The sequence below is a fragment of the Mugil cephalus genome, chromosome 20 (assembly GCF_022458985.1).
Source record: "Mugil cephalus isolate CIBA_MC_2020 chromosome 20, CIBA_Mcephalus_1.1, whole genome shotgun sequence".
Classification (NCBI taxonomy): domain Eukaryota; kingdom Metazoa; phylum Chordata; class Actinopteri; order Mugiliformes; family Mugilidae; genus Mugil; species Mugil cephalus.
Genome location: NC_061789.1, coordinates 6,859,575 through 6,884,058, shown reverse-complemented (window position 1 = coordinate 6,884,058; position 24,484 = coordinate 6,859,575). Strand labels below are relative to the sequence as shown.

Genomic DNA, 24,484 nt, shown 5'->3' with positions numbered 1-24,484 from the left:
TAGACGAGACATTTGGTCAGTTGAGTCCAAAGGAGATTCCCAGCGGTTCATCACGTTCAGCATGCCTTGGCCACATAACAATGGACGCATCCTCAAACACATTACATTAAAGGTATTCAGGAAATCGCTTTGTCTTTTCTCGCTCTATCCTCTTCTCTCACATCAACTACCTCCTTCACTACCTCCATAAACCTCCTCTTTGGTCTTCTTCTCCACCTCCTGCCTGGCAGCTGCAGCATCCTTTGACCGATAAATTCACCATCCTTCCTCTGAACACGTCCAAGCAATCTCAACCTGGCCTCTCCAACTTTATCTCAGCTGTCCCACTAATGCATAACTCCTCAACAGGGGGCTAGCAGAGGCACTGCAAGGAGGGTCGCAAAATCTTTGGTTGATTAGACAGTAGAAGGAGTCCAGCTTGGGCCTTTCTAGGTGGAGTTCTGCACGTTCTCCCTGTGTCTGCTTGGGATTCCCGCCTCTAAATACATGCTCGTTAGGCTAATCGACCTTAGGCGTGAGTGTAAATGGCTGTTGGCTCTGCGATGGACTGGCGACCTGTCCAGGTTGTGCCCCGCCGCTCACCTGATGACAACCCCCTGCAACCCTAGTGAGGATAAGCGGTAGTATAAGATGATTATGATGATAATTTTTTATATTTTTAAAATTTTCCACCACCATTTTAAATTTCTTTAAATACACATTCACAAGAATCCAAAAAATGTTTTGTTATTAGGGGAACCCGGCAGACTCAGCCCTTTCTGTGTACAGGAGGCTTAGATTGAAAAAAAAAATAATAATAATATTTGAATCTGTGTATCATATGAATAGCTTACTATTGAATGCAAAAATGATAATGATAATGTATGTTTGCAAATAGCACTAGTTTAATATAGAACACATATAGTAGGTAGGGGGTCCGTACTTAATCTCTCCATCAGTTTGGGCTGCAAACTGTTGAAGACCCCTGCTCTAATGTATTCATTCCCGATCCTGGTCACACCTAGAGAAGATCTCAACAGCTTCAGCTTCTTCTGTCTTTTCCACAAAGCCACCGTCTTTCCTTGCTGCTGCTCTTTTATCACACAATTCACCTGGCACCTTTCTCCACGCGACCCATCCTGCCTGCACACACCTGTTCACCCCTGTCCCAAACCTCCCAGGTGCTCCCGACCACCATTTACAGCCCTCGGTGAAGTGTTTTTAAGGGAAATAAATTCATCACAGATTAGATTCGGCCAATAGGTGGAGGTAGAGCACGTAGCACAGAGGGGCTTCTTGTTTTTTTTTTTTAGGAAGTAGCACCTCCCCAGTCCAAAAATACAGCACATGACAGAGAAAAACGAGCCTTTTCACACAGCAGTATGTGACAATGATTCCATTCATGCACCCATTTGGTTTTCTCCTCCTTAGCTTTACAAGTAAGCTCTTTAATTTTAACAATTTCTCCAGCTTCTTGAATTTAAACTCTACAGTTAAACCTCTGATCTGTCCACAGCTCAGGTGATCGGTATCACCTTACACCAAAGTCCTCCTCAGATCATGAATGAGAGCTCTGTGGTCCACATCAACTGCAGCCACGATGACGACACTTATCCCATTATGCTCTGGTACCAGCAAAGGGAGGACCGCCGGGCTCTGGTCCTCATTGGGTCCGGCTACGGGATGGGTGACCGGAAGTACGAGGGTCAGTTTGAAGAGGAGTTCGAGATGACGAGAAGGGACACGGTGACTGGAGCTCTGGTTGTTCGCAGGGCGAGCCCGTCGTCACACTCTGCTGTCTACTTCTGTGCAGCAGCCGCACTGTGATGTATTCTAACGCCACTCCCACACAAAAAAAAAACCCAGAGCACCTCTCGCATTTTTCTTCCAACGAGAGAGGGCACACGTCTTTTGAAAGCAGCAGGTATCAGGAATCGGGGTCTCTTATTATTTAGTGGACGAAGAAGAAGAGAAACATGTCTTCAGTTTGGATCAGACTTTATCTTCTCTTGCTTTCGTGTAAAGTTTCTTCTAAAGAGTTTCACAAAATAAGTTAAAATTATTCGTATTCTTTCTTTTTGCCTGGAAATGCATGCACCGATTGTATTTTAAATCGCTCTGTCCTCAGATCAGGCCAAGGCCGTGACGTTCCAGCAGGCTCGGGACAAAATAGTCAATGAGACGGACAGGGCAGTAATTCAATGCAGCCACGATAACGACGACTTCTACGTGATGCTCTGGTACCAGAAGGGAGGCGACGGGCAGCTGAGCTTGATGGGACACAGCTACGACCGCAATGCGCCCGAGTACGAGCCGCAGTTTAAGGATAAAGTTGTGATTTCAAGGGAAAACCGACAGACAGGAGCCCTGATCCTTCGCAGTGTGAATGTGTCAGACGCAGCTGTGTATTTCTGCGCTGCCAGTACACAGTGATGTGGCTCAGTGTCATCGACCTACTAAAACCACCTGCCACGTTCTCCTGTTCATCATTCAGTCCTTTTATTGAATAGTTTATTATAAGTCAAATGAAAGAGCCAAATCAAAGGAAACTCTTATTTGCAAGAAAAATATAAAAGCATAAACTCATTATATAAAATTGAGTGCCTTTAAAAAGGGAAAGGACATTTTAAGTAAAATAAAAAATGTGATGAACAATTGTGATATGTGAAGAAATACACCAACATAATCACAGTAACAAATCACCTAGAACTGCAACAATAATATAGAAACATCCATAGAGGAGCTGTCATCAGGTTTCTCTTTTCTGTGGAAGAAGCTCTTGTAGGTTCACCTGAAGGCCTATTTTTTGTGTTCCCCCTATATACACATTATTATTTTAGATACACATCTCTTTCCTTCTTTTTATTTGACATATTTATTTATTTTAGTTTTTTATTTATTTTAGTTTTGTGTTTATTTATTTTAGTGTTTTTCCTCTTTCCTTTTTTTCTTTTACATCTTTATTTATTTTAGTTTTTTAATTTACTTAGTTTAGTTTTTTATTTATTTTAGTTTATTTATTTTAGTTTTTTTCCTCTTTCCTTCTTTTTCTTTCACATATTTATTCATTTTAGTTTTTAATTTTAATTGGACTTAAATTAGAATTAGAATTAGAATTAAAATTAGAATTAAAATACAGACACAACTGGAAATAATCACTGCGTTCAAAGGTGATGCTTATATTTTTTTATGCTTCTTAGGTCCTACTGATCCCAAATACCTATAGATCTTAATCCTATCTTAAAGAAATTAAGATTTATTCCAACCAAACGCTTGGGTCTCAGGAGGTTAAAGCCAATAATGCATATCTGCAAGGTGCACAAGTAAGTGGACCTCTAGGATTAATAGGTAATAAATTCAAATTAGAGAACCTGTTCAGAAGTGTTTCCAATCAATGCAACGAGACTAAGGTGTCCTTCATATCAGTTCCTCAATGGGGATTTGTCTCAGATCTCAGTCAGATCTTCACAACACATGTTTATGAAGTGTGTGATGACACAGGGCTTACTGAGGAGCTCAGAAAAGGAGTTATTCCCAATCATCAGGCTGCAAAATGTTACAAAACCTTCTCTAACCTTCCTACAAATCCACAGTCAGACTGAGTGTGAACAAACTGAGGAGATTTAAGACGACTGTTCTCCTCCACAGGAGTGGTCGACCAACAAAGATCAGTCCAAAATTGTCATTGCATTACTTCTAAGCAGCTAAAGGCCTCTCTTGTTAATGAATCCACCATCAGGAGAACTCTGAACAACCACGGCGTACATGGTAGCGTGGCCACTAATCTCCATTTCTGAAGACTGTCAGGACAAAGTTTTGTGGACAGATGAGACCAACTCAGACACCAACTAGAACTTACTAATTCTGTTTATCTGTCTGATTTACGTTGATGATCTTAAAAAGATATGTGGGCGGAGCATTCAGGGACCACTCAATAAAGGTGTAAGATAGAGAGTGTGTGGTCCTATTTCACAGGTCCCAGTATGAACAGGATGCTCTTCGCGCTCGGACTCCTTCACCTTGCCGGTAAGAACATCTTTTTTTAAACAATGCGATTGATGGCTCTTATATAAAACCAAATTTACCTTCTGACTTCTTTATTGTCCAGGTTTTTGCGGTGGTGTGAATGTACGTCAGGCCCCGTTTGCACTCAGCCACGAAGGACAGATGTCTGTGATGTTGAAATGTGAACATGACAACGACGAACATTTGTACATGTATTGGTACAAACATGGAAGCGACGGGCTAATGCAGCTGGTAGCGTATTCTGTTAATAAAGACATATGGAGTACAGAAGGTACTTCCAACGGCTCTCAGTACACCATGTCACGGCCGGCAGTGCGCACCTCCTCTCTGCACGTACACCACGTCAAGGCTGGAGATTCAGCTGTTTATTACTGCGCCTCACAACTACCACAATGGTGCATGCTCACTCTGTGGCTCAGCAACAACTCCCAGACGGAATCGCCAGGGCTCTGTCGCTAATAACGACACCAATCACTGTCACTTTTCGTTAATTTCTGGTGCAAACACGATGAAATTTCAGAAATATAGACTCAGACTTGGGTAGATTTAATTGATCCACAGGGAAAAAGGAAACTGCTTGAAAACCACTAGTAAAATGAAATATAGATACATACAATTAATAAAAAAAAGAAGAGATTTAGTCTTGTGCAGATTTACAAGAAACAGAAATCTAAGTAAATATTTACTATATACCTAGGAAAGATGACGATGGAGAAGCACTGACATGAATAAGATGAGTTAGCTGTTAAATTTTCATCTAGTGATTCAAATACATGGACACTGATTTCCTGTTCTGCAAGTCTTGTTCTGGACACCTGAGGAGTACTTGTTGTCCAGTTCACATGTGGGATCAGTGCCATTTTATTGACTTTTCTTATATTTTGAGTCATTGTTTTCACTCCCTCTCAATTACAAAATGGACCCAAATCAGTGGATTCAATTTCGTCGCTCTTCCATAAAACTGCCATGAAACTGTGCAAAGTAAAAGTATTATATGTATGATGAGTTAAGAATTCTGGATATATCTGCAGCTTTTAATATAATGTACATCAGTGATGTACACTGTTCAGGCATAACATTATGACCACCTTCCTAATATTGTGTAGGTCTCCAAAACAGTTGTGACTCATCAGAGAATGGACATGGGCCTTCTGTGGGTGTCCTGTAGTGTTTGGTAACAGGATGTTGTTAGTGGAGGGGCCTTTGGGTCCTATAGGTTGAAGGGAGGGGGCTCTGTGGATCATCCCACAGATACTTGATGAGCTTGGGATCTAGTGAATTTTGAGGTCAACACCTTGTACTGTTTTTCATGTTTGTTTGTTTTTTTTTGAGTTGTTCCTAAACCGTTTTTTGTTTGGATGGTTACTGCCATCTGGTCTGGTCTGGTCACACGAATGAACGCTAGGTTCAAAATTTTCCCAGCAGAACACTGAATTGTCACAAGATGGACAATGTTACTTCTCCTGGTCATAATGGTGTGGCTGATCAGTGCATATTAGGTCTTTTTTTCTTTTTTCTTTAATTAAATTTAATGTTTTTAAATTTTATGCCTGCCTAAAACATTTAATACAATATGTACTATGTATTAAATGCTTTTTTTTTTTTTTTTTTGGATTTTAGCATAATGTAGTTAGAAATCATTTTAAGCTCTTCCTATTTTAATGACTGCACAATACAGCTCACAGAAAACTTCACGGATGTTTCAGAAAGTCACAGCTTCTGTCTCATTTCTTCTCTGAAATTCCAGCAGCACCACAGAGCTGATCGGTGAGATAAGCACACAGGTGCTAGAACAGACAGAATGAAATGAAATGTCTATCACATACTGTGGAACTGAAGCACATGGACGTCTCCTTCATTTTATTCTCACACTTCCCTTATTTATTCTTTAATTGCTGTATCAGTAGAAAGAGTCTCTTCTGGATTTAGAAGGAAAATTTAAAAGTTGGTCATGCCCTGCCCTCTACAGGCTGACTTTGGCATTACACATTTGTTTTTGATAAATGAAAATCGAAAAAGTGGAAATATTACATATGAGACAGTGTTTACGTGTAAATATTAGAAGACTGGTGCAACTGAATGGATGACTGGATAAGAGTTTCACTGTCCCCCCCCCCCCCCCACCGAGTTTATTTATTTAAGCAAATGTAGCAAACTGAACAGATTGTACAGTGTTTGGCTCCTCTTTTCATCTTAAATTTCAATTTAAAATAAAAATTTAGAAAAACACAACAAAAAAAACAATTCTATCAAACCAACCTAGTTAGTCATTTGTATGCTAGCGATGTCAATCGTGTATATTGTGCTAAGCTTTGATTTGCCTATTCAGTCAACTTTATAGCCAGTGGAGTTTTAACATATATATGTGTGTTAAATACTCAACTTTTGCTGCTCATGGTGTTGGTTTTGAATGATCCTGTCTTAGTCTTTATATAATCATATAAACAAACATTTGCTACATGTGGCAGCCCCAACCCCTCACATCCATCTAATGACCTCTTGCAGGGGTGCAGTCCACAAGTTGAGAATCACCGCATCACAGAGTAATTTAAGGGAGCAATCAAAACCACTACTGGCTTGGAAACATCGATCTATCATGTTTAGTATTTCACATCCAGTTGTGAATTTTATTTTTGCAGGAAAACATAGAGTTTGGGATAATTTTACCATTTTTGTTGACTTTTTTTTGTAATTACTTTTTTAAAGCCAATTTGAAACAAAATGATAGTGCTTTTGTGTGTGGGCATGTGTTAGGCTACACTAGTGTGAGCAATCTGGGTGTTAAACAAAATTTCTAAAACTTTCTAAGGCTTTTTTTGTTTGTGTTTTTTTTGTTTTTTTTCCTGTTTCTGCCAGAAATGTCAACCTTACTCGGGTGTTGGACATGACAACAGCACAACTGGGTGTGACGAAGAGGTGTGACCCCCCCCCAGAAAACGTCACTTCCTCCATGCCTATCTTCTTTTCCCTTTCTGCTTCTTTTCTTAGCTGTCACAGAAATAGTGGAGTCGGCCCCCGACACAGCTGCAAACTCTCAAGCTCAGAGAAAGATGGAGCCTGAGATACGGAGGAGCTGGGTGGGGTGGGGGGGTGAAAAGACGAGAGGAGTGAAGAGAAGTCAGGTTTTTGTGTAGTGCTTTTTCACTGTGGGGACAGGGGGGACACGGTGATACAAACCAATAGAGCCGCTGTACAAAAACCTCTTCCATTTAACGTGCATAGAGTTGAGTGCTGCAGGTCTCCTGGGACAACTTAGCAACACTGAAATTAGTTAATTTTTAAAAAGTGCAGGATTATTCTCATCCTGGCACAGTATAGAAAACACATTAAGTGGTGGGATTTGTTTAGAATAATTTGAAATAACTAAAAAGCTCTGCACCTTTTGGGTTTGAGTCATTTGTCTTTGAACGAAAGTGAACTTAGATTACACAGAGCCTGTTTTCTTTGCTGAAACTAAACTGGTTTTGTGGTTATTTAGCCAGTTTCCAAGCATGAGATTTGCTACTTTTTGCTAAAGGATGTAATCAATGTGACACTACTGCTCCAGCTTACTTTGGAAGTGGAACCAAACTAACTGTTCTGGGTAAGTTCTCAATTAATTGCAAAAAAAATAAAATAAAAATAAAACAAAATATTAAGAAGGTTTGACAACAAACAGCAAAAAAAAAAAAAAAAAAAAAAAAAAAAAAAAACTTCAAAATTTCTTCTTAAACTTCATATTCATATTGAGCTTGTGGAATGTTCCAGTTATGAAGCGCATGCACAAAACTTAAGAGTAAAAGTTCAGATTTCCATTTTGTGAATTCACCTGTGAAGGAAAAAATATGCTTCACTTGCTGTTGTCGAGCTGAACTGATCCACATTTGAGTTTAATGAACATTGACTGAAGCTGCATGAGCAAATTCAGGTGTTGGTTACGAGCCTATGTGTGAACCAGACTGAATGTTTTAGGTAAGAAATACAATTAGGGGTTAATTCATCTATCATTAATGACTGGTTTATTTGGATTTAATGTGCCGTACACTCCTATAGCTGACTGATACAGTGCAAGAGGCAATGAATGTAGCTTAAATTATTTCCTCAACAAGTCATTCCTTGTCTTATGTTAAATTTTTGGAGGTGATATTTAGCAGAAAGCATCTTTAAATCATTGTCAGATAGAGAGGGATTACACCACAAAACTCTTTATCTGCCTGTGACAAAGTAATAAAGAATAAACTGCAAAGAGGAGCAGGAGGAAGAGTTTTTGTAGCAGTTTGAGAGCACTGTGTTCATTCTCCGAAGCGCATTTTGGAGCTGGAACTAAACTGACTGTCTTAGGTAAGAACAAAATAAAAACAAATACGATACAATATATATAATATAATATAGAATCAATCCCCTATGCTTGGACTCTGCTTTCAGGTGATTTTATTTGCAGATGATGTAGTATTCTCTCTTTAAAGAGATAATAAAATTCAAACATTAGGAGTTATTTGTGTTTCAAACAAATCAGCCTTGTCTTGTTCAGAAAGAAAGGAATAAAAGAGTTGGCTCTGTGCCCAGGTTGTTGCAGAGACAGCTCTTATCGGCTCTGTGAACTTTACTTTGTGACGAGAAGCAAACAAAGGCTGTGCGAAGGTTTGAAAAAGTATATATTTTTTTGTGCGAGTTAGTTTACCGTTTATCTAAAATTTAGAAAGGACAGCTTTAAGTTTGCAATTGTTTTTCTGAAAAGAGCAAAACGATTTTTCTTCTTTGATTTTCTTTTTTGCTAGAGCTGCGTCACAAAACACAAACTTGACCATCTTAGGTAGCAATTTATCATTGCATACTCTTTTTAAATTTGAAAAGTTAAGAATTCTATTAAGTTTCGTCTTATAGATTCTTTTTTCTTCTAATTTAAGTTACAGTAGAAACTGAAAATCTGTATCTTAGCGGATGTGCCTTTAAATATATTCTTTTGGCCACATTTAAATAAAGCATAAATATGAAGAAAACTAATTTATTGAAAAGTCTGTTCTTTTAGTGTAATGCTAGCAACGGTGAATAAAATAGTGACGAAAGTTTTCTTGTGCAGGGCTTTTCCTACTTATTTCTGAGAAGAATCCACGGCAATAGGTCCTGGGTAGGCAATGCAAGTTTGAAAGAAATAATGCAGTTTGTCATGTGTATTGATTAGCATGAAAAAATCCTCCTGTGTTTGTCACATCTCAGTTATTACTGGCAAAGGAACGCTCCTCTAAAGCTTCACTTGTCTAGCAGAATTAAGCCTAAAATGAGGAAATGGGTAACCCTACCCCTAACCCTAACCCTAAACTATTTCTCTGTGATTTAAAGCTAACTGCCTACTACCTCTACATGCTACATACACCCGTCAGCCACAACATTATGACCACTGACAGGAGAAGTGAATAACATTGACCATCTTGTGACAATTCAATGTTCTGCTAGTAAACGATTGGTGGATGTTTCTTAGACATGTAGCACGCACCAAGACCAGTCCAGCTACCCCCACCCCATAACAATGAGTGCCACCACAAATTAGGTACAACTAAAAAACTAAAAAAAAAACATGAAAAACAGTGTAAGGTGTTGACCTGGCTTCAAATTTCACTAGACCCCAAAGTGATCAAGTATCTGTGGGATGATTCTCAAGGCCTCCACTGACAATATTCTGTTACGAGACACCACAGGACATTCTCAGAAGGCCCATGTCCATTCTCGGATGAGACATAACTGTTTTTGGAGGGAGACCTACCTACAATATTATGAAAGTGGTCATAATGTTATTCCTGATCTGTGTATTTAGTGGTGAGAGTGGTGTCTATCTTCTCATCTCCACAATAATCCTAATGTTTTGTTTCCACTGACAGAACCAAACCGAACTATTGAAGAGCCAAAGGTGAAACTTTTCCCGCCCTCTGAAAGAGAATGTCAAAACAAACGCAAAAAGAAAAACAAAAAGACCTTGGTGTGTTTGGCCTTCGGTTTCTACCCAGACCATGTCACCATGTCCTGGCAGATCAACGGGCATGACGTCACAAACGGCGTGGCGACCGAACCCTCTGCCCGGCGCCATGGTGACTATTACAACATCACAAGCCTTCTGATGATCCCGCTTGCACATTGGTATTCGCCCGGCACGAATTTCACCTGCATTGTTAACTTCTTCAACGGGGAGAAGATTGTTCCCTATCCCAAACACGTCATAGGCGTTGACGGTATACGCAACATTTCGTGTAATGATATGAAACTCAAAACTCATGTTTGCAAACACACAAAAAAACTTAATCTTGCTCTTCATTTTCTTCTCAGGACCGGGAGCTCAACAAGTACGAGGTAAAGTTTTGCGTGCACCCAAACTTCTCAAAGTATCGACTTCTGTTAATCATGCGAGTCTCTGATCTGCTGTGAATTTTCTGCAGAAAAGTACATGAGCATCACGCAAAATGCCAAGCTGTCCTACGTGGTGTTGATCTTCAAGAGCTGCGTCTACGGGCTCTCCGTGGCGATCTTGGGCTGGATGATTCAGGTTCGTCAGACGTGATCACGCCACTGATGGTCCCATAAGACGTAGTCCTGGTCCTGTATGAGTGGATTTGAAAGCGCCAGACAGAACATGCACGGAGCCCCTCTCAGAGATATAATATATAAGAATATGTTTTGAAAATGAGTTGTAGTTGAAGACTTATTTAATGGCCATTGTGAGAATCTGATAGTTGCATAAAGTATCTATTTTATATTTCATAAAATCCAGTAATTAAAGAAAAAGATCTAATCCATAAAATTCGTGCAAACCTGTGGAACATTTTTATTTTTTGTGTGTCTTTTGTGTGGTGGTGTGTTGACTTTTTAAAATGTTGATGCACTAAGTACTTACTCAATGCTGTGAAATTGGTCATTTCCCTTGTTGAATAGAAGCTACAAAAATGTTTTATAGGGATAAAGAAAAAAACATACTTTAAGGAACTGGAATCTGCAGATACTACCCATTCAGAAGCTGAATTTTAATTCCACTTTACTGACAATATGATGGTTGAAAGACCGACAGACACATCTGTACATCTGGAAGGGGCTTGTATGAGTTAAAAAATTTTTTTTTTTAAAGAGATTACTGACATGGTGTCTTTTTTTCCCCCATCTTTTTGTCTCTGCTTCAGGGTTCGCTTGGAAAACAGAACGACTGAGACGTGAGCTGAACACCTGCGCAGATTCTCGTGGTTTGTGTGTTTTTAAGCGCGTTGCTTTCAAATTTAAACATGTGTCACTTAAAAGCTCCTCAAAAGTATGAATAGTCTTGTTGATGCATAACTATGCTGCCTGTCTGTGCTTTATGCTGAATGAACAATAAAACTGATCCAGAAGAGATGAATGGCTCTGGTTAGTTCTTTTCTGTCCATACAACATATTCGACACCGATCGGCCATAACATTAAAACCTCTGAGAAGTACTTAACACTGACTATCTTTGGGATGATCCACAGAGGCACCTCCCTTCAACTCATAGGACCCAAAGGCCCCAAACTAACAGCGTTCTGTTGCCAGAAACCACAAGACCCCCTCAGAAGACCCATGTCCATTTTCTGATGAGTCACAACAGTTCTGGAGGCACAAGACAGACCTATACAATATTAGAAAGGTGGTCATAATGTTTTGCCTGATCGGTGTATGTCAGCCTACATTGTACTGCGCACTAAGCAGGGGGGTATTTTTAGCTGTTTCCTTATCAGTTGGTTTTCGGAGAACTCAACCTTTTATTTCTGACACGTTTCCATGAAGCCAGCTCTACAAACTGGGACGTTTTAGTTGTTACCAGAGAGGACCTGTGCAACAAATTTTTCCCACATCTAATTTCTCCACTTCTACATGAACGTATCCTTTACGAATATAGCCATGTTGCCTCACTCTTGGTGTAGGTAAATGTTCAAGCCGACGACGGCTCAGCAACAGGAAATCAATTCTCCTATCTCTGTGCGGAAGGAGGTCGAAGGCTGCTGCTGGTGAGAAACAAACTGGGGCATGAAAGTTTGCGGGGGCGTTGAGAGCATCGTCAGAGGGGAGGATGTGGTCGCAGGGCGAGCTGCAGGCTGCCGAGAAAAACGGCAGAGGTGCAGACTTCTGCTTCGCCGCAACCTTTGTGTGCGACACCTGCGCCGGTGCAACAGCTCCCTCAACTGCAGCGCTGCGAAGACGAACAGCTGTTACCGTGCCAACCGATGCTCGAACAGCTGTTCTGTAGGATCTGCTGCAGCACACGGAATATGAAGAATCTAGTTTTATCTACATGTGTCGTTCACTAAGGTCTCTCCATGCTGTCAAGCATTATAAGAGCATTGACAGGATGCCAGTTTCCAACACTTAAAACATTCATATTTATTAAAATGTAAGGATGTGGAAAAACAATTGAGCTTTTGACACACAATTGGAGGAAAGTCCAGGAAGAGGAAGTGGACAGGACGTCCTATTGGAAATTTGTATGAAATGTTGTCATAATATGGGTGCATGTATTGGTCCATTTGGTCCCAGTGTATTTTATTAAGTCACACTGACCTTTATCTTTGAACATTAATCTCATCCTCACATCCATGTGAACATTTGTGCCACATTATGATCACGTTCCTAATACATGCTTGCAGCAGGATGTTGTTAGTGGGGGCCTTTGGGTCCTATGCGTTGAGGGGAGGGGACGTCAACACGTTGTGCTGTTGTTCATGTTTTTTCAGTTGTTCCTAAACGGTTTTTCAGTGTGTCGGGCTGACATCAAGGAGTGTCATTGCTATGAGGGGGTGGTGTTTGGTCTGGTCTAGGTGGGTGCTACATGTCTAAGTAACATCCACCTGAATGAATGCCAGGTCCAAATGTTTCTCAGCAGAACATTGTATTGTCACAAGATTGGCACTTCAACACTCAAAGAGCCATTTGGATCCGTTTCCCACAGAAAAGAAAACACTGGGAGCCACAAAACACCTCTGACATCTAAAATGAAGATAACACTGCATAACAGGGATTTATCCGTGGTTGTCTTACCTGGGGTCGAAAAGTCCAATAAATAGCGGACTGGGCCTGCCGGCGAGTGTCGCACGTCGGCAGCTGTGACGTATATTTTGAGCGACAGAAAATGAAATACATTTTATTTTAATGTTAAAAAAGATCACCATCAATTCAAATTTAGAATTATATTTAAAAAACTAACGCACTAAAAACAAAATATGTTTGAAAATAAATTGAATTAACTAGTAAATGTGCTGCAATGCACTGTGGGAGTTCAGTGTTTTTTGGTTGTTTGATGCGGGTTGCCGACCCCTGGTTTAGAACAAAAAGGATGGTTTTCTTACATATTTTAATGGTAGTAGATAATGAGGTACCGGAATCAGAAAGCCTGGTAGTGCATAACCTTTTACTGAGTGTATTTTGGATTTTGCTTAAAAAAAATTAAAAAAAAAATTTAAATAAAATAAAAATTTTGGTCTGATTAAATTTGAAAATGGTTTATATTACTTCTCCATTTGTAACCTCTGCTACAGCAATGATATTTAGGTTTTAATATTCAAAATGCTTCATATATAAATGCTACTCTTTTTTTTTTTTTTTTGTAACTGAAATAAAAAGGTGACACATTATTGTAAGAGTAGGAGTACATGACTGACATCCCAAAGACAAGAATTATGTCCGTTACAAAAGTATGTGGCTCCATCTGCTGGACAATCCATGTATGTCATTACCTTAATTCAACATTTAAAGATTCCCATATTCCCATACATATTCTAAACACATTACGCCACAACTGAGCCCACTCTCAGAAAGGAAAAAAACAAAAACAAAAAACAAAACAATCAAGAAAAATTCAAACAGCTAATTGCTTAGTTATCTGTCTCACTACTGTAACTGACCTAAATAGACAGATCCAATATTTAACAGGGTATATGTACTGTAGTCTCAAATCTATCTTCAGAGAGTAAAACTCATACTATCTGTGAAAGTCTGATGCCGCACTAAGCCTTGCCACCCAGGTACTGCACCATAAACTGTGTAAAGATGGACAATGGAACTGCTTCTCAAAGCCAAAGAAAGTAGCGCTCCCCCTGGTGGCTGGCTGCAGTAGGGGTCAAAAGCGCCAACTCCTCCATGTTAGCAGATGGGACTATAACACTAAAATGCATGTCAAAAATTTTATTTTTATTTTTTCCAAGGATGGTTTCAGTCATTTTGATTAGTTAATAATATGATGATGTGTCAGTTAGTTGATGCTATAGAACAGGATATGACATCATGATGTCTAGTTGCCATGCTAACCGCTCTGTAAAGCTTTCGGACCATGAGATTAGAGGAAAAAGTACAGTGTGTAATCAAACATGTCTTTGTACCTGGTGGAGGTAAAACAGAGCGTAGTATAAATGAAATAAAAATGGGAGTGAGTCTTTGTGGAAGTGTGGCCAGGTCATCGATAACAGGAACAGAATGAAACACAATCACATACACAAGGTTAATGCAAGAGAAACCAGCAGAGACATACTAGACAGTGCAAAACTCTGGTCTGCGTTGTCAGTCAGCGTGTTCATGTTATGGTTAAAACTGGGAATCGGACAGGAGTAGCCAGAGCCATACTTTTCTCCCAACATGGAAGCACCCTCACTCGCCAGCAGGATGCCAGAGAAGTTGATAGTTTTGGAGCGAGAGCTAGCCCAGGCACATGATCCTGCTCTTTGTTTTATCCACACTTTGTCATTTTCCTGAAGTTCTGCCATGAAGTAACAAGTGTTGATGACTGTGGCACCACCAGAAACCTGGGTGGTAGGAGAATGGAATTCTTAGACAAGCTGTCCAGTTTAGTTTTTAAATATCAAAATCACCCATGACAATCAATTGGTTTGTTCAATTAGTCTGGTGTAGTCTTGAGTACCTGAGCATGGCAGGCCATTAGCTCTTTGTAGTTGACAACGAAGGACCAGTGGTTGTTGAGTTCTCCGCGGCACAGCTGGGCGGCGAACACAAACTGGTAGATGCCAGCGAGTGGCGCAGTGAAAATACCCGTTTGATTGTTATAGCCAGAGCCCTGGTTCACCAACACCTGGTTGAAGATCACTGGGTTGAAAAGGATCTCTCTCAGCTCTCCTTGGCAGGTGGCGAAAAAAAGAACAGCACTCCCTACAGCACAGATGTTTGTGTCAACACTGATTTTATTGCGTTTCTATGTACAGCATATGTGCAGGGTTAGGGTTAGGGTTTGGGATTAGGGTTAGGGTTCAGACTCAGGTTCGGGACATAGACAGCGTAACCTACGGACTTAGCCAACACAGGTGCAAGACATTTATATCTGTGTGCTCGTCAGTCTGGCTCCCTCTGTAAAAGAGTCAAGCTGTGTCTTTTTTGCCAGTCGGGTTAATTTTTGTTTCCACTTCCTGATTTGACTTTAACAATGGCGTAATAAAGCGGAAATACTCCACTGCCAAGCGGACCAATCACAGCTCTTGCGGTCTGTGATGCCATTGTGCATAGTTATATTTTTGGGGAGGTTCACGTCAGGCTACACCTTGATGGTACCGTAGCTATGGAGTCAAATTGACACTATCCCTGCATTAGTGCTAGGGTTATAGGATAAGGCAGGGGTGTCCAAACTACAGACCCCCATCCATTTTTCATTGGCCTGCATCAAATTCTAAAAATATAATGGATTATGGCCCACACGTAGGTGTATTGCACGTCTTGGTCCTAACACCAGGTGGAGCTACTGTCTTGAACAAGGCAGCGAATCTACAAAGGTCAGGGTCACCAGGAAGAGAGGAGAAAAGGGGATGAAGGCAAGATCGCAAGTGAGTACCGAAAATTTTCGACTTCACAGAAACCCAGGGGAAATGTGAGTGTTTGATTTACAACGTAACTGAAAGAGTACAATGTGAGACGGCAGTACTTTTTCCATGGTTACAGAAGTCAAGAAAGTGCCACAATAGCTAGCTATGAAGTTGTGCAACTCATTGCCCTACATGGAAAACCTTTCTCAGATGGCGACTTCCTAAACAGTGCCTCACTACGGCGTATACGTCACCTTGTGAGTGGCCCAGGCCTTCGTATAGTTCCCTGTATGTGGCTCTCAGGAAAGAAAAGTTTGGACATCACTGGTATAAGGCTAATTTTAGGCTTTAGGAATTAGGGTACTCAATGTGCACAAACACATACGCTTGGGTTTATACTATACAGTACAAAATTAAGGACATTTACGAGTGTGTACACACTTCCTACCCTGTTGTCTGGGTTCTGCGAGACGGGGGTTCTATGGCAAGAGAAGAAAGGACGGCTCATTACATGTTGCACCAGTATCAGGAGCTGGTGGTTGATGGGTCACTCACCATTTCCACTGGGCTTACAATAGCCAACGTGGTTATGCACAGCACAGTCACAGTTGCAAAAAGGGAGCTCATCTGCAACAAACAACAATCACAAAGTAGGGAGCAAAATAAAAAAATCTGATGCAACAAAGAGTTAGACAAGTTACAAGAACAATTAATCAATAATTGATAATAATAATTAATCAGACTGGCTAACAAATAGGTACCTTGGTGTCTCTCTTCTCAGCCTACAGCTGAACAGCACTAACATATACCGCAAGGATTCTGTAAATGTGCCCCTGTGCCCAGAGGGCAAAGTCCCCCTGCTAGTGTTTTGTTACAAAGTCTGTTGGCTAAGAAATGTTTACCACCTTTACCTGCCAAACAAATACATAAAACAAGCAGTGAGCAGTGGTGACAGGTGCCTAGAGGATGGCCCGAGGGTGCTAAAGATCTAGATCTACATCTAAGGAGAAAATTGAGCATGAAAGCAGCATGACTTTCAGAAAAAAAAAAATCCCAACTATCTATGTGTGATAGTCCCACATTTCCAGCCAAAAGACAAACTAACACAGATGATCAATCAACAAGGAGGTCGGGGAAGGGGTCAACAAAAATCAACAGTAGATCTTTTTGATTTCTAACTGAGAATGTTACCATGAACTTACATGAAGGTCCCAATCGTTTAAGGGTTAATTCTGGCTTCACTGACAAAAATTTAGTTGATGCCACAACATTTATTGGTTCACAGTGAAATTAAAGGAGGGATGATGGGATTAAGGGGATGGACAAAGGCGAATATTGAGAGCCCTCCTTTACTGTAATTTTAACCAAAAATTCTAAGGATCTTTCTCAGCAAAGTCCCACACTAAGAGAAAGAGCATTGGCATTGTGAGGGTCAGTTTCAGGAAGAGTTGGATGAAGTTGGATGAAATCTGGCCTCAGGTCTGATTAAACAAACAAACAAAAAAAAATGTCTGTCATAGACCCGTGACCATTTGGGTGAGTCATTCTGTCTACACAGCTGTGAAAAACCAACAGCAGTTAAACAGATAAATGTCTCTCAGTTCCTGGGTGAGTCAGACAAAAAGTCAAAGGGGAGTTATAAGTGGACTTGCTGTACATTGTGATGAATGAAATAAGTGTCAAGATAAACAACAAAAAGTAATAAAATGTTTTGTGTCAGCTGCAGAAGAAAATTCAAAAATCACAGCGCTTCAGACTGTCCACATTTCAGCATATCAGAAAATCAGGATTAGGATCTTACGTCCCGCATGTTTTGTCATTTCAACTAACATTAAAGGTCAAATATTATACTTTTTTTTTTCAACAATTTCACGTGTCAGAGGTTCAAGATCATTTCAGAGTGAAGATTCAAAATTCAGTCTTGGTCCTGAATTTCAGCCAATTAAAAAGTCGCTCTAGCGAACCTTAAGACTCTGATTAAAATCTCACAAGACGTTTAAAGTTTGACTAAGTCCAACCAACCTAATTTGTTTATTGGAGGCTTAACTAAGGCGAGCCAATGTTAACCCTAACCCTAACCCTAACCATAACATTTTTATGAAAAAGTTTTAATCATATTAAGGAGTAAATCATTCAAATTGAACTTACCTTACCTTTAGCTACCTAGTTACCTTAACTTGTTTAAATGCTTTTGTAACATTTTTAATTTAAGTCACAATAAATTATACATTGTACATCATATCCAGATTTATGATCACATTTTTTTTTTGTCCAAAAATCAATGTGGACTTACATTTATCCTTTCTGAAGGATGCACAGTAGATACAAATTTGACTCAACTTAAAACATGTCATTCAGTGAAGGATTTTCTTTATTTTGACCAACTTCCTAAAATAAGCTATCAATTTACTAAAACGTGCACAGGTGACAAACTCTTGAATTAAGGCTTGGCTTGCTAACCACGTGAATAATTTCTTAATGTGAACTGATCATAGCTGTTGCATTGTCAAATGACATGTGCGACTATGTTGCTGTTACTCTTCTGTCCATCCCCCAGAGAAGCCCATCTAAGCAATTGACCCAATGGAACATTTTAATAACTCTCATCCGCATGGAAATACAACTTCCCCATCAGCTCCCTGCAAAGTAAATCTCCCTCTAATCCCTGTTGTTCCAGTCTGTTCTATTGAGCTATAAAAGCTGTTACCTGAATGCGAAGGTCAAATTTGTTACTTGATATCATCATCTCCACCATTCAGATGTCACCACCCTGTTCTCTTATTGCACATAAAATAAGATTAAAACCCGGTTCCCTGGTTTATGTGTTTTTTTATTGGATCCTTTAATTCAAGAAAATAAATCTTCACCATTAATTCACCCAATGACTGGATACATTTGTCAGTCAGTAGGACCTAAGGATGATGCCGTTGATGCAAAATTACTATTATTCCAACTGACTTACGGAGAAACAAAAAACATAGATTTGTTTTCCTTTTTCTGATATGCATGTACAAATAAACACATTATAAATATGTCAAATTCAGACCAACAAAACTAGACGTGACAAAACTGAATTGCTGCTGTCAGGGGTTAGTCAGGCCTCCCACTCTTCTTCTTTAATTCCCCCAAGCACACGCACATTGTATACATGTATTCCAGTCCGGCAGTAATTATCTTGACATCTGGCCATGTCTATGACCTCAGTAAAACTATGCCTCTATCTGTTCTCATTCCCTCCATCAGGGCTGCAGTAATCCTCTCTGGAGTCCAGAGACATATGGTCCTTGTGACAAACTACATCTGATTGTCCGACTGTAAAGACAGTTGTTTCAAACGGGTAAGGGACATTGTGTACCCTAAATGGTCCCTAGCTAGAACCATTGTTAAGTGACAATGTCCTCCATAAACTGACAGGAATAATATTTTATATTTAATATGATTGGAGAATAATCAGACCCTTTTTATTTTGGAGAATGCTAGGCATATGATTCAGCAGTTCTTCTTATAATGCATGTTTTCTACTGATGCCACTTCAGATTTAAAAAGTAGTTAAATGCAGGGTGGCTTTTATTGTGAAAGATGAAGCCAGGTACAACAGTTTATTAGCGCATCAGAATCAGCGCATTAATCCAAGATTTATCTATGAAAAATAAAAAATAGTTCTTACATTGGAAATGTTTTAGCAGCATGAAAGTAGATAAAGGTGGTAATTCGAAGTATATGAACAGTGTTTGTTGTAGCTCAAACCACACTTGATCGGCTCCAAAGGAAAGTAAAATGTACTTGAAAAGATGTGTATAATCTAAAAGGGTACTTCAGGTCTTCCAGACTTCCAATTTTTCTATTCAAGGAATCATCTTTTTCTGGCAGTCATCTTGAAATGTACACTGCAAGCTATCTTGTCTGTAGAGGAGTCATGAACTATCAATACCCTCCCCATTTCACTCATAAGAGGTTTCAGGACGGGGGGCTCTGAGTTTGCCCCTGCGACTCGGTGTCCCAGTTCTTCCCATTATTCCTCTTCCTGTTCCTCTCTGCCATCACCAGAGCTGCCACCACGGTGACCAGCACGGTGACCGTGATGACGAGCACAGTGGCCGTCTCTGCGATGCACAGCTGGCTGTCTACCCAGGCCAGCGAGGCCCCAGCCAGTTGGGGAGGGTCCTGGCATGTCACGTTGCGGTAGTCGTCGATGTGGAGGTGGCGGACGTGCAAGATCTTACTGAAGACACGGTGCAGGTCGCAGTCACAGCTCCACGGGTTGCCTGGAAGGAAATTTAGATATCAACAAAACATACAATACAAAGTGTTGAGCTGATCACAGCATTTGATTGCTACTATACCATTTTACCACTGTGACCATTGTACTTAGCAGCACAACGATATTACACACAGCTGGATATTAAAATGTAGTAGGTAAACAAAAAAGTGTAAAGATGTACTTGATGGTTGATAGCCAAGAGTAAAAAGAAATACAGAAGAGATACTGAGCTCCCTAATTATACACCTCACTAATCAATTGACGATTTTGACAAAAGCAGAAATTTTAAATTTACTTCCAGCTAAAACTTCATCTGATGCATCATGATATGTACATGAACATCTCTACCGAATTCCATCCCAATCTATGAAACGGTTGTGGAGAAATTTCATTTTAAAATCCCTGTGGAGACACAATGGATTTAGTCGTCGAATCACTAAAGCCAGTACGATTCATTCGTCACGATGTTTGCTTTTACCACGTTTACCAATGGCTATCCCTAAAATATAATCTATATAACGTTCTATGGCGACTTATTAAGTACACACAGTATTATGTGGATAGGCATAAAACAAAAAAGTCTTGGCTAAAGTGCTGGATTAACCAATAAACAGAATAGCAGAACATCATTGCCATGCCTATTTATGGCCAAGCACTTCAGTATTAGTATAAGCCTCTTAAAAAAAAAATGATTGTTTGGCCTAAAATAATTAAAATATGGCATTAAACGCACCAAAATTTTGACAACATTTTGAGGTTTTTGACTTTTATTGTTGTTAGTATTTTTGTGTTAATTCATATTTCTATCTTAGCCTTGTGCTGCTATGAACTATCATGAATGCCATCCTGTAATGAGATATAACATATACATTTACAACACAATGACTTAAAGAGTTCAAAAACACACTAACTAACTTAATGCATAGGGATAAACACATATTTGAACAAATAATACTGAATTGCATTGGTGTTGTCCGAGAAACTGTATGTTTCTGACTTTGAGCTGTCTTTGGTAGACAGGTTGCAGGGAAATGTAACCCAAAACATCTAAAACATTTGAGTATTTCAGCAAACCTGCCAGCTGAATGTGTGTAGCTGTTGTATGGAGGCTGATGAAAGTCTTAAACTTGAGGTGATGCAGGTTGTTTCCTTCCAGGGCGAGAACAGCCAGACTATAGAGAGGTGCCAGAGCATCAGTGTCTATCTGAGAGATGTTGTTGTTGCTCAGCTGGAGTACCTGAAGAGAGATGAAGGAATGAGGAAGTAATGAGACAAATAGGCAAACCGACATGAGACATAAGAGATGGGGTGCCACAAGGCTCTATCCTTGGTTCACTTATTTTGTTTTTATTCTGCGCATGAGCAACATCATTGACTTTGGATCATCCTTATTTGTCCACAAACTTTAGCAAAGTCGGGAAACCACCGTCAAACCGGTACTGTATACCTTTGAGGGTTTTAAAACTATCTCACTGTTAAGCCTTCTTGAGGTGCCATGGGCCTAACTCAACTGAAGGGAAGTGCCCACTTAAAAACCCCAATGATGTGCCTACTGCTGTTGGCTAGGCTAGTTAGCTGGTGTCTTCTTGTTGGTTGCTAGCTGGTAGCTGACTGCTAGCCACTGGGCTTCTAAATGTGTTTTGCCTGTGATCTTGGCACAAGGGTTTGTAACATTTTATTCTGTGTATTAATGAATGGTAAAAGAGAATCTATGCACCTCCAGCCCCGGCAGCATGTCCAGGCTCCCCTGCTGCACCACAGTCAGTCTGTTGTTGTGAAGATAGAGTTGCCTGAGCCTGGAGAGGCCCCTGAACACACCTGGGCCAACTGACACCAGCTGGTTATAACTGAGGTCCAGCTTTTCCATGTTGTCCAGATACTCGAAGCTGACAGGAGGGAGAAAAAAAACAACAACATGTGAGATGCTGATATGGATACTGAAACAGAGAGGAAAAATGCAAATACTCCCATCTGTGGTGCCATTCACTGGCTGTCAAAGATTGTTTAGGTGCCTTTGCTTACAACTTTTTTTATAGCTGGTTTGATTATCAATGTAACACATTTCTGTTGGCGAGACTCTCAATAACTGTAAGGTAACTTGACCCCCATGATAATGGTGGCAATGATAGATAATTAAGGTGCTAGATATAACATGAATATCTGTGCCAAACAAAGGAAGTTATTTGACACTTGATTAGGTACTCCCAAAATGAAGTATGTAAAACAAAATGTACTATGGCTTGGAAAGATTGGTATTTGGGTGTTCTACTATGTCAGGCACTTAAGTTGGTGGTATGATGGATCAGGTCAAGGAAGAGATCCTTGCGTGATTAACACAAATATAATGGATGAGAGATGACCTTCCATTGGACCAATAGAAAGACCTAGGTACCTGTATCCAGATATATAATGTAAATTGTTGTGTTCTAGCCGCAACTCTTTGAGAGCAGAGAGACTGGTGGAGAAGTCCACGGGGAGAGTTGTTAACTGGTTCCAACTGAGATCCAGCTTCTCTAGGAAGGACAAAGAGAAAAACGCCTGCGGACAAAGAGGAAAACCTGTTTAGACTTCAACGTTACGCGACTTTTCATATAAGCAACTAATTTCCTGTTTGCAATCCATTATGTTTTGTGCTTCAGATTTTTTTGGTTAAAATATTCCTCTGTCCTTTGTTCCCACCTGTGGTTGAATTTCTTCTATCTGGCTGTTGCTCAGTATCAGCACACGCAAGGACCACAGTCCAGTGAAGGCTCGGGTGCCTATCGAGCTCAGATTGTTGCCTCCGAGCTCCAGCAGCCACGTGCCGTGAGGGAGGCCCCTGGGAACGTGCTCGAACCCACGGTTGCGACAGTCCAACAGCTCGGCGTGCTCGTAGCAAACACAATGGTGTGGACACGACCGTGAACACTTGACAGATGGAAAAAAGGACTCGGGGAGAAAAATGGCAAGAAAGAGGAAGAGAAGGGTGGGATAAAGGAGATTCATGTTTCCCTGGATAGTTCGAGGAAAGAGGGAGGGAAGCTCAGTCACAGGAAAAGTTAAAGAGTGAAAGGTGTAAGGAAGCTAGCTTGGTTTTCTTGTTCTCTTCATCACGCCTCGAAATTTGTGCCGACGGAACTGCAAATAAACAGCATGCACAGCACAGAAAGTTTGTGACGCTGATATTAGTCCATCTTTCATCAGGTTTGGTGGATGTAATACCACATTTGACCAAAGAGGGCAGCAGAACAAACTTAAAGAACACAACATGTCCCAATTATTTATACCATGCGTAATTGACAACAAAATGGCATGCAGAATTTAATCAAACCATGGATTTACACACAAAAAAGCTACCTCCCAGTCACTGAACAAGTGAGTTGAATTTCTGTACTGAAATAACATACAGATTTAACGCTATTCAACTTTTGATCTCGGTGGTTACAGAAATAACCCTAGCTCTTTAACTGAGCTGTTACTTTCCATATAGTTTCACATTACCTATAAATAACAAACAGCAAAACTTTTATTTGTGCATTTGTGGGGATTCATTTGTGAATTCGTCTAGACTGATAAATCCCATAAATAGATCTCACAACTCAAGTGGTGGATAATTTTCTGTGACTATTGCCAACAACTTATATTATACAGATGGATATACAGCAATAATGTATTTCTCCTCCACTAGGACGGCCCAGAAAGCTTACAGGACTTTTGCACATGGCAGCTTTACAAAAATAGTAGTCAAATATTCATCATTACGTAACTTTCCCTAAGTTCTCCATCTGTTGTGCCCTGCGTTTCCCCATCCAACTGTAAATATATAATCACGATCATTAAAAGCAAAGCAGCTGAAAGGATTAAATTTAGTAATGCGGTCTGATGATCCTGTTGTTTGCTGGATAACATAGTATAAAAAAACAGTATTTTTATTTATTTTTACGGTATGTGCAGCTTATGGGAGGAGATGACACCCTGCTAATACCAAAAGATACTTCTCCAAAAGATCAAAAACACAACATGAGAGATAGTACAGTTTCTCAAATTATATAATGATTTTATCTACGGTATATTTTAGCATTTCGATTTTAGACCTGAAATACAATTAAAACCACAATTTCACATTAAAACCACATGCAGTTAAATAAAAATCATTTTGAGTCACCTTTTCTGTTGATGAAGCAGCCGGACTCCTCCATGCTGGATCATGAACATGTCCTCATACTTCACTGGAGGGCAGCGAGACAATGAGAGGCAGAAAGAGATGACAGAAAGAGAGAGAACCAAAGACAAACTGAGGATGCTGATGGAGGCTTTCAGTGCAGTCATCTCTGTTGGTAATCCCCTAATCCTCTCCAATCACCAAAAGCATCCTCTCATCCACTCTGCTCTGCAGCTCGTCTGATCTTTATATTGTGTTTGTATTATGTTTATGTTTTATTATGTGTGTTTCATTTTCATTCATTTTG

General features: G+C 40.0%; 3 protein-coding genes across 3 annotated transcripts; 1 reads left to right on the top strand and 2 right to left on the bottom strand.

Annotated features, from left to right (window-relative positions):
- The first annotated feature begins 1,524 nt into the window (after positions 1-1,524).
- On the top strand, positions 1,525-11,371 carry LOC124997831 (T cell receptor beta chain MC.7.G5-like). Its single transcript, XM_047571839.1, has 7 exons — positions 1,525-1,797; positions 2,113-2,401; positions 7,553-7,588; positions 9,861-10,208; positions 10,303-10,326; positions 10,413-10,519; positions 11,148-11,371. The coding sequence occupies exons 1-7, from the start codon at positions 1,540-1,542 to the stop codon at positions 11,172-11,174; spliced, it is 1,089 nt and encodes a 362-aa protein (XP_047427795.1). The 5' UTR covers positions 1,525-1,539; the 3' UTR covers positions 11,175-11,371.
- Positions 11,372-14,141: 2,770 nt separating this feature from the next.
- Positions 14,142-16,579, bottom strand: LOC124998138 (collagen alpha-1(X) chain-like). The gene is made up of 5 exons (XM_047572346.1): positions 16,537-16,579; positions 16,331-16,402; positions 16,224-16,254; positions 14,887-15,131; positions 14,142-14,770 (listed from the first exon to the last, which is right to left on the bottom strand). The coding sequence occupies exons 2-5, from the start codon at positions 16,400-16,402 to the stop codon at positions 14,456-14,458; spliced, it is 663 nt and encodes a 220-aa protein (XP_047428302.1). The 5' UTR covers positions 16,537-16,579; the 3' UTR covers positions 14,142-14,455.
- Positions 16,580-18,587: 2,008 nt separating this feature from the next.
- On the bottom strand, positions 18,588-24,375 carry si:ch211-237i5.4 (insulin-like growth factor-binding protein complex acid labile subunit). The gene is made up of 6 exons (XM_047572339.1): positions 24,181-24,375; positions 22,716-23,153; positions 22,429-22,574; positions 21,754-21,922; positions 21,111-21,273; positions 18,588-20,040 (listed from the first exon to the last, which is right to left on the bottom strand). The coding sequence occupies exons 2-6, from the start codon at positions 23,019-23,021 to the stop codon at positions 19,733-19,735; spliced, it is 1,092 nt and encodes a 363-aa protein (XP_047428295.1). The 5' UTR covers positions 23,022-23,153; positions 24,181-24,375; the 3' UTR covers positions 18,588-19,732.
- Between the last annotated feature and the right edge of the window lie 109 nt (positions 24,376-24,484).